The sequence below is a fragment of the Macaca fascicularis genome, chromosome 16, assembly GCF_037993035.2.
Source record: "Macaca fascicularis isolate 582-1 chromosome 16, T2T-MFA8v1.1".
Classification (NCBI taxonomy): domain Eukaryota; kingdom Metazoa; phylum Chordata; class Mammalia; order Primates; family Cercopithecidae; genus Macaca; species Macaca fascicularis.
Window position 1 is genome coordinate 88,271,626 of NC_088390.1, and position 9,230 is coordinate 88,280,855.

Consider the following 9,230-nt stretch of genomic DNA (forward strand, 5'->3'; position numbering starts at 1 on the left):
CCCGCGCGTCAGCACGCCGGCGCGTCACTTCCGGCGCCTCGTGAGGCCTTCCGGTGCCACGGCCTCGGAGCGACTGCTGATTGGCCGCCGGCGGACGGCTGCGCGCGCGGGACGGGGTGAGGCGGGAAGGCGCGTGCGCACTGGCTCGCGGGACTCGGCGGGCGCTGCTGAGGGAGCCGGGCCGCGACTGAGGTCGTTTTTATACCTTCCCGCGCGGACGCCGGCGCTGCCAACGGAAGGGCGGGCAGGGCGGCGCGTGATTAGGTTGGCGAAGGTGCGAGGGCGCAGGGGGTGGGGCGGCAGCCGTTGGGGGCGGAGCCTGCGCGCCCCTCCCTCCCCGCACGCCCCACCCGATCGCCCTGGGCTGGGGGCGCTGGGGGCCCTGCGGGCGCGGCGGGTGCCCGGCAGCCGCTGGGAGTCCTTGTTTCCGCTCCCGCCCGGGACTGTGCGCTCGGCTCGCGGCGGGGTCCAGCGGAGGACTCGGCGGGCGACAGCCGCCGCAGAAGAGCTGCGGGTTGGTTGTTTGGTCCCCACCTGCAGACCCCCGAGTCTGCACTCTCACAATTTGCTAGTCATATCCTTTACAAGTTTTCGTGCGCGGTCACGCCTGCAATCCCAGCGCTTTGCGAGGCCGAGGCAAGAGGTTCGCTTCAGCCCAGCAGTTTGAGACCAGCTGGGGCAACACAGTGAGACCCCATCTCTTAAAAAAAAAATTAGTTGAGGCCGAGACGGGCGGATCACGAGGTCAGGAGATCGAGACCATCCTGGCTAACACGGTGAAACCCCGTCTCTACTAAAAAATACAAAAAAACCCTAGCCGGGCGAGGTGGCGGGCGCCTGTAGTCCCAGCTACTCGGGAGGCTGAGGCAGGAGAATGGCGTAAGCCCGGGAGGCGGAGCTTGCAGTGAGCTGAGATCCGGCCACTGCACTCCAGCCTGGGCCACAGAGCGAGACTCCGTCTCAAAAAAAAAAAAAAAAAAAAAAAATTAGTTGGGTTTGGTGGTGCACTTTTGTACTACCAGCTACTTGGGAGGCCGAGGTGGGAGGATCGCTTGAGCCCAGGAGGTCGAGGCTGCAGTGAGCCATGATGGCACCACTGCACTCCAGCCTGGGTGACAGAGCCAGACCCTGTCTCCAAAAGAAATTATATGACATATTTGCAACTTATTAATGAAAACCAATGTGCTATTTCATGGAATTTTTTTTTTTTTTTTTTTTTTTTTTGGAGACAGTCTTCTTTCACCCAGGCTAGAGTGCAGTGGGGCAGTCTTGGCTCACTGCAACCACTGCCTCCTGGGTTCAAGCGATTCTCCTGCCTCAGCCTCCCAAGTAGCTGAGACTACAGGCATGTGCCACTACACCCAGCTAATTGTTGTATTTTTAGTAGAGAAATTAGTTGTATTTTTAGTAGAGACAGGGTTTCGCCATGTTGGTCAGGGTGGTCTTAAACTCCTGACTTCAGGTGATCCGCCCGCCTTGGCCTCCCAAAGTGCTGGGATTACAGGCGTGAGCCACCTACACCCAGCCCACTTCATGAATTTTAAGTTGTTTTGAGATATTTGCTTTTGTTTTTGTTTTTTGAGTCAGGGCCAGCCCATTTCATGGATTTAAGTTGTTTTGAGATACTTGCTTTTGTTTTTGTTTTTTGAGCCAGGGTCTCCCCTTGTCACCCAGACTGGAGTGCAGTGGTGTGATCTTGGCTCACTGCAGCCTTGAACTCCTGGGCTCCAGCTATCCTCTCGCCTCAGCCTCTCAGGCAGCTGGTGCATGCCACCACAGCAGGCTTTTTTTCTTTTTTTTTTTTTGAGACAGTCCCACTGTGTCGCCCAGGCTGGAGTGCAGTGCTGTGATCTTGGCTCACTGCAACCTCTGCCTCCTGGGTCCAAGCGATTTTTGTGCCTCAGCCTCCCGAATAGCTGGGTGCTGGGATTATAGGTGTGCGCCACCACGCCTGGCTAATTTTGTGTGTGTACGTGTGATGGAGCCTCACTCTGTTGCCCACGCTGGAATGCAATGGCATGATCTCGGCTCACTGTAACCTCTGCTTCCCAGGTTCAAGTGATTCTCCTGCCTCACCCTCCCGAGTAGCTGGGATAACAGGTGCCCACCACCACACCCGGCTAATTTTTTGTATTCTTAGTAGAGACAGGGTTTCAGTATGTTGGCCAGGCTGGTCTTGAACTCCTGACCTCAAGTGATCCACCTTCCTCGGCCTCCCAAAGTGCTGGGATTACAGGCATGAGCCGCCACCTGCAGCTAATATTTTTGTATTTTTGTAGAGACGGGGTTTTGTCATGTTGGCCAGACCCACTTGAGATCTTTGAAGATATCCTCAACATGAGGTAAAATGAAACTCCTGACAGTGTGACCTCTCTGTCCGTGAGGAGCTGAGTTCCCTCCCTGGGAGAGAAAAGTGTGCCCTTTCTCTAGACGGCTAAAGAAACCTCACAGATAGTTCTTTCTTTTCCTTTTCTTCTTTTTTTTTTGGTAGAGACAGTCTCACTATGTTACACAGGCTGGTCTCAAACTCCTGGGCTCAGGCGATCCTCCCAAGTTGGCCTCCCAGAGTGCTGGGATTACACTCGTGAGCCACAGTGGATTGCTGCCAGGGCTCGCTGTTCTGCAGTAGCTCCCCTGTAGCCCTGACCCTCTGTACCCAGAGCCCTTTACCTGTTATTTGTTTTAATAGAAATGGGGCTCACAGCAGGGCACGGTGGTTCACGCCTGTAATCCCAGTACTTTGGGAGGCTGAGGCGGCAGATCGCTTGAGGCCAGGAGTTTAAGACCAGCCTGGCCTACGTGGTGAAACCTCGACTACTAAAAGTACAAAAATTAGTCTGGTGTGGAGTCGCGTGCCTATAGTCTCAGCTACTCAGGAGGCAGAGGCACAAGAAATGAGGTGAGATCATGCCACTGCGCTCCAGCCTGGGTGACAGAGTGAGACTCCGTCTCAAAAAACAAAAAATTAATAAAAATAAAAGTAAAATAAAATAGAAACAGGGCTCACGATGTTTCCCAGGCTGGGTTCCACGATGTTTCCCAGGCTAGGTTTGGACTCCTGGGCTGGAGTGATCCTCCTGCCTTGGCTCCCTGAGTAGCTGGGACTAAACTGTGCCAGGCTTATACCTATTTTGGCGCCTAAATGTTCTAGCTCTGCAGACTCAATTTAGCCAGTCGTCCTGTTCCCCTCCACCACAGGCTCTGTTGCCATGAAGGTGAAGATTAAGTGCTGGAATGGCGTGGCCACTTGGCTCTGGGTGGCCAACGATGAGAACTGTGGCATCTGCAGGATGGCATTTAACGGCTGCTGCCCCGACTGTGAGTGTCCCCTCCGTGCTGTCTGAGCTGCCCCGGCTGTGAGTGTCCCCTCCGTGCTGTCTGAGCTGCCCCGGCTGTGAGTGTCCCCTCCGTGCTGTCTGAGCTGCCCCGGCTGTGAGTGTCCCCTCCGTGCTGTCTGAGCTGCCCCGGCTGTGAGTGTCCCCTCTGTGCTGTCTGAGCTGCCCCAACTGTGAGTGTCCCCTCTGTGCTGTCTGAGCTGCCCCGACTGTGAGTGTCCCCTCTGTGCTGCCTGCTGCACTAGCCTCGGTGGCTCCTGTTTTTTTTTTTTTTTTTTTTTTGAGACAGAGTCTCGCTATGTCGCCCAGGGTGGAGTGCAGTGGCCGGATCTCAGCTCACTGCAAGCTCCGCCTCCCAGGTTTTTACGCCATTCTCCTGCCTCAGCCTCCCGAGCAGCCGGGACTACAGGCGCCCACCACCTCGCCCGGCTAGTTTTTTGTATTTTTTAGTAGAGACGGGGTTTCACCGTGTTAGCCAGGATGGTCTCGAACTCCTGACCTCGTGATCCGCCCGTCTCGGCCTCCCAAAGTGCTGGGATTACAGGCTTGAGCCACCGCGCCCGGCCCGTGGCTCCTGTTAAACCTGCATGACATCCCCACAGTTCCTTTTCTTTTTTTTTTTTTTTTTTTTGAGACAGAGTTTCGCTCTTGTTGCCCAGGCTGGAGTGCAGTGGCGCAATCTCGGCTTACCGCAACCTCTGCGTCCTGGGCTCAAGCGATTCTTCTGCCCCAGCCTCCTGAGTACCTGGGATCACAGGCGTGCGCCACTACACTCGGTTAATTCTGTATTTTTCAGTAAAGACGGAGTTTCTCATGTTAGGCTGGTCTCAAACTGTCAACCTCAGGTGATTCACCTGCTTCAGCCTCCCAAAGTGATGGGATTACAGGCATGAGCCACTGCACCCCCCCAACATTTTCATTGTCATTTCATGAAGAAAAGTTGATAGAAAAAAAGCCAGGTGGTTGGGACTCATGTTTGTATAAAGATCCTGCACAGACTTGATAGCATGAAACTCAGCTGTGAAATACGTGGGATTAAAAAGGGATTAGAGGCCAGGCGGGCGGCCTACACCTGTCATTCCAGCATTGTGGGAGGCCAAGGTGGGCGGATCACAAGGTCAAGAGATCGAGGCCGGCACGGTGGCTCACGCCTGTCATCCCAGCACTGTGGGAGGCCGAAGCAGGCAGATCACAGGGTCAAGAGCTCGAGGCAGGGTGTGGTGGCCTACACCTGTCATCCCAGCACTGTGGGAGGCTGAGGGAGGCAGATCTCAAGGTCAGGAGACCATCCTGGCCAACATGGTGAAATGCCATCTCTACTAAAAATACAAAAATTAGCTGGGCGTGTGGTGCGTGCCTGTAATCCCAGCTACTGGGGAGGATGAGGCCGGAGAATCGCTTCAGTCTGGGAGACGGAGGTTGCCATGAGCCAAGAGCAAGACTCCGTCTCAAAAAAAAAAAAAAAAAAAGATTAGTTTAAACTTTTTATTTGAAAATTCTCAAAATTGAATGGTATAAGCTAGGTGCAGTGGCTCACGCCTATAATCCCAACACTTTGGGAGGCCAAGGCAGGCGGATTGCTTCAGGCCAGGAGTTTGAGACCAGCCTGGCCAACATGGCAAAACCCTGTCTCTACTAAAAATAAAAAAAAATATTAGCCAGGCATGGTGGCAGGCGCCTGTAATCCCAGCACTTTGGGAGGCCAAGGTGGACGAATCACCTGAGGTCAGGAATTTGAGACCAGCCTGGCCAACATGATAAAACCTCGTCTCTACTAAAAATACAAAAAAGTAGCCGAGCATGGTGGCGCATGCCTGTAATCCCAGCTCCTCAGGAGGCTGAGGCAAGAGAATCGCTTGAACTTGGGAGGTGGAGGTTGTGGTGAGCCAAGATCGCACCATTGCACTCCAGCCTGGGCAACAAGAGTGAAACTCCATCTCAAAAAAAAAAAAAAAAAAAGTTTGATTACATTTGGGTTGAAAGCAGAGTTTTGTATCAGCAAAATGGTTTTTCATGAGACCAAAATGAACGTAAAGCAGAAGCAAGGGTCAAGGTTTTGCCCAGGGAGGACAAGAAGAACTCCCCAGAGGACAGTGGGCAATGGAGAGGACAGCGGGGAATGGGGAGGACCGAGAAGCTCCCTACTATCCCAAGTAACCAGGCGTATTTTTGTGGGGCCAGGTGTATGCCCATATTGATTGACAGGGTCTCACTATGTTGCCCAAGCTGGACTTGAACTTCAGCAATCTCACTGCCTCAGCCTTGCAAGTAGCATACCACCACACTCATCTGGCTTTGCTTTTTTTTTTCTTCTTTTTTTGAGATAGAGTCTTGCCCTATTGCCCAGGCTGGAGTACAGTGGCACCATCTCAGCTCACCGCAACACCCACCCTTCTGAGTTCAAGGGATTCTCCAGCCTCAGCCTCCCAAGTAGCTGGAATTACAGGCGCACACCACCACAGCCAGCTAATTTGTTATATTTTTAGCAGAGATAAGGTTTTACCACGTTGGCCAGGCTGGTCTCAAACTCCTGACCTCAGGTGATCCGTCCACCTCGGCCTCCCAAAGTACTGGGATTACAGGTGTGAGCCACTGCGCCCACCCCTGTCTTTGCTTCTTTAGGTGAAGTTGAAATGACTGAATCTTAGTACAATTTTTTTTTTTTTTTGAGACAAGGTCTTGCTCTGTCACCCAGGCAGCAGTGCAGTGGCAAAATCATAGCTCACTGTAGCCTTCAATTCCTGGGCTCAAGTGATTCTCCCACCTCAGCCTCTCAAGTAGCTGGGACTGTAGGCAGGCTCCACAATGCCTGGCTAATTTGTTTTTTAAGTTTTTGTAGAGACAGGGTTTTGCTGTGTTGCCAAGGCTAGTCTTGAACTCCTGGGCTCAAGGGATCTGCCTGCCTTGGCCTAGCAAAGTGCCGGGATTACAGACGTGAGCCACCATGCCTGAACAAAACTACATAAATTTTTAATTTTTTTTTTTTTTTTTTTTTTTTTTTTGTGGAAATGGAGTCTCACTGTATTTCCCAGGCTGGTCTCAAACTCTTGACTCTGTCCTGCCACAGCCTCCCAGAGTGCTGGGATTATAGGCGTGGTGCCTGGCCAGTACAAATACTTGTTATTCTAGGCTTAACTTTTACACTGGCTCTAGCTAAACAGAAATCTTATTATTCAGGAATTAATCCTCATTTAATCAAATGGGTAGGGTGTAATATTAGGAAATTATTGATTGACTCTGCCTGATTGGATTTGTACTTAATAGCTAATTAGGTTAATAACTAGGCATTCACAAGGCATGGTTTTGTTTGATCCCTTTTAAATTGCTCTTAAGGATGTAACAAAGACAGCACGGGGTGCTCTGAGGGCAGTCACTCAACTTCTGGAGCAGCAGGTTAACTTCTGAAATTCCTCCAAACCATGTGTCCACGCCTAGTCTGGCTGCATCTGTGGGCCAGATGTGGGTGGTGAATCCTGTGGATTAGAGGCGGCACTAGGCAGCCCCCGACTGACTGCAGTGGAGGGTCCACAGGCAGCCTGCAGAGCCCGGCCTGCACCATGCCAGCTGGACCTGTGATGGGACATCCAGAGGGGTGCTACCCTGAACTCTCAGCATCTCTCCACTGGCACAGTGCCTCAGACTTTGTTAAAATGGGGCCTGTTGGCTGCACACTAAGGAGTTGAGAGTCTGATTTTTGGACCTGCTGATGGTTAAGTTATAGTGAGTCAGTGTTAACGTGCAAAGCGTTTGACAAGTCTAATGTGCTTCTGGGCTAAGCAGCACCAGGTTTCTTTTGCTAAAATTGAACTCCTTTGAAAAATTCAGAGTGGCTAAGTTCAACAAAGACCGTGGGAGCCCGAGGCTGGTAAACAGTGAGTCTATCCCGCATCCCAGAGGACTCTTGTGGCAATGCAGTTTTGCGGAGAGGAGTTTTAATTTAAAGAAATGCAATCAGGAGATCAGCAGGTCCTTGAATGAGTCAGCCTCAGTGCATCTGCGGACTCATCAGACACCCCAGGCTGGCTTCGGGTGGGGAACGCACTAGAACGAAGCGGCACCTTTGTCTAACGGGGCCTCTCCTGCGCACTCAGACCCTCTCCTCAGGGGGCTCGCAGGCTTCGCTCTCATTTGAAAGGGGTGATTTCAAGCAGAGTTGTGCTGAGGCTAGAAAGCCCCCATGGGCAGGTCCTCCCAGGGCTGGGAGTGGGCATGCTGTGGGGCCGGTGCCGCCAGGACAGGAGGGCGGCCACGAGCTCCAGCTCCACAATGCCAGACCGACCCTGCCACGGGGCTGGGGCTGGGGCTGGGACTTGCTGTGCTTTGCTGGCAGCAGCTGTTTCATGGGGTTTTCCAGGCTCTTGGAGATCAGGGACACTTGTTTCTCTTGATCATGGCTTATATGAGTATCCCTCTCTGTCAGGCCCTCTCCATGGAGAAAGCATTTCTAGGTGTTTGGGCTGGTGCCCGCAGCCTGTGCCTGTCCTGGGAGGCAGGGCCCATCAACATGGCGTCCCCAGTGCCCGGGCGGCACCCCGGATTCCTGAAGTCTAGGGAAGGGTCTTCTAGGTCCCCAAGCCCCACCCCTCATGCCCTTGATCAAGAGACCAGTTCACTACTCAGATGTGTGTCTCCTTGGTGCCTTGACCATTCATGTGACCTTTTTGGCATCACAGATCAAGTGTCTGCAGGTGGGCTCAGGGCCTGTAGGTCAGACGATGCCCTTTTTCCCCAGCCTCAAGCACGGGACAGTGGTCTAGACCAGAGTGCCTCCTCCCGGATGCCGCCTCCTCAGCAGGGTCCCTGGGCTCCCCGCTGAGCATGATGAGCCTGAGCCTGGGCGTGGTTGCCTGGGGTGGAGGCCTCATGTCTGGCATAGTTGCTGGTCTTCGCCTGGGGGCAGGCTGGTCAGGAGACCGATTGGGTAACTCTCCTGATTTCGGCTTCTGTGAAACATGAGAGGCTGCAGGGCTGGAGCCACTGCCCAGGGTCCCAACCTGCACCCCTGCCTGGCTTGTCACATGCTCTGTGTCCAGCCTGGTCATGCCTGTCCTTTTCCCCGCCTCCCCTCTGTAGGCAAGGTGCCTGGCGACGACTGCCCGCTGGTGTGGGGCCAGTGCTCCCACTGCTTCCACATGCACTGCATCCTCAAGTGGCTGCACGCGCAGCAGGTGCAGCAGCACTGCCCCATGTGTCGCCAGGAATGGAAGTTCAAGGAGTGAGGCCCGGCCTGGCCCTCGCTGGAGGGGGTGTCCCGCGGCCCCTTCCTCATGCTGGCGCTGATGGCTGCGGTAGCTGCTGCTGGGGACAGCGCCCCTGGGCTGTAACAAGGTGGAAACAAGGGCTGGAGCTGCGTTTGTTTTCCCATCACTATGTTGACACTTTTATCCAATAAGTAAAAACTCATTAAACTACTCAAATCTTGCTGGAGGCCGCTGGGTGCCTGTGTTCTCAGCATATTGATGCGGTCTCGGTGTGTTTTGATATGAAAACTCTCATGAATAAACATCTCCGTGAAACGCTGTCAAGGCACTCATCAAACCCTGAGTCACAGCTGGGAGGAGAAGGCGCGGGATCAGACGGTAGGGCCTGAGGCATGCTCTTGCCTGCTGGATGGCCGGGCGGCCCTGGACCCTCCCTCGGGCTGGCTCTGAGGGACTCTGGCTGTGCACAGCTGGCAGCTGCTGCTTGTGGTACCCCCAGACTGAAGGCCACCATCTCTAAGCAGGCGTCCGTGTTCTCACTGGGACTGTCTGCAGCTCCTCGGTGGAGCTGGGCCTCCCACAGTGTAGGGATCGGTGTCCTGACACTGGGAAGTGTGTCCACACATGTCTGAGGCTTCCCTGCCTAGGAAAGGGTGGCCCTGGGAGGCTCCTGTGCTCCCCACAATTGTGGGAA

General features: G+C 53.8%; 1 protein-coding gene across 4 annotated transcripts; it reads left to right on the forward strand.

Annotated features, from left to right (window-relative positions):
* Nucleotides 1-133: 133 nt before the first annotated feature.
* On the forward strand, nucleotides 134-8,757 carry LOC102137941 (anaphase-promoting complex subunit 11). 4 transcript variants are annotated; one of them, XM_065532154.2, is made up of 4 exons: nucleotides 134-274; nucleotides 2,280-2,342; nucleotides 3,199-3,318; nucleotides 8,409-8,757. In XM_065532154.2, the coding sequence occupies exons 3-4, from the start codon at nucleotides 3,210-3,212 to the stop codon at nucleotides 8,552-8,554; spliced, it is 255 nt and encodes an 84-aa protein (XP_065388226.1). In that variant the 5' UTR covers nucleotides 134-274; nucleotides 2,280-2,342; nucleotides 3,199-3,209; the 3' UTR covers nucleotides 8,555-8,757. The 4 variants fall into 4 exon arrangements, with proteins under 4 accessions (XP_065388226.1, XP_073877064.1, XP_005585325.1 ...); XM_074020963.1 differs by lacking the exon at nucleotides 2,280-2,342 and having other exon boundaries at nucleotides 134-514; XM_005585268.5 differs by lacking the exon at nucleotides 2,280-2,342.
* The last annotated feature ends 473 nt before the right edge of the window (nucleotides 8,758-9,230 follow it).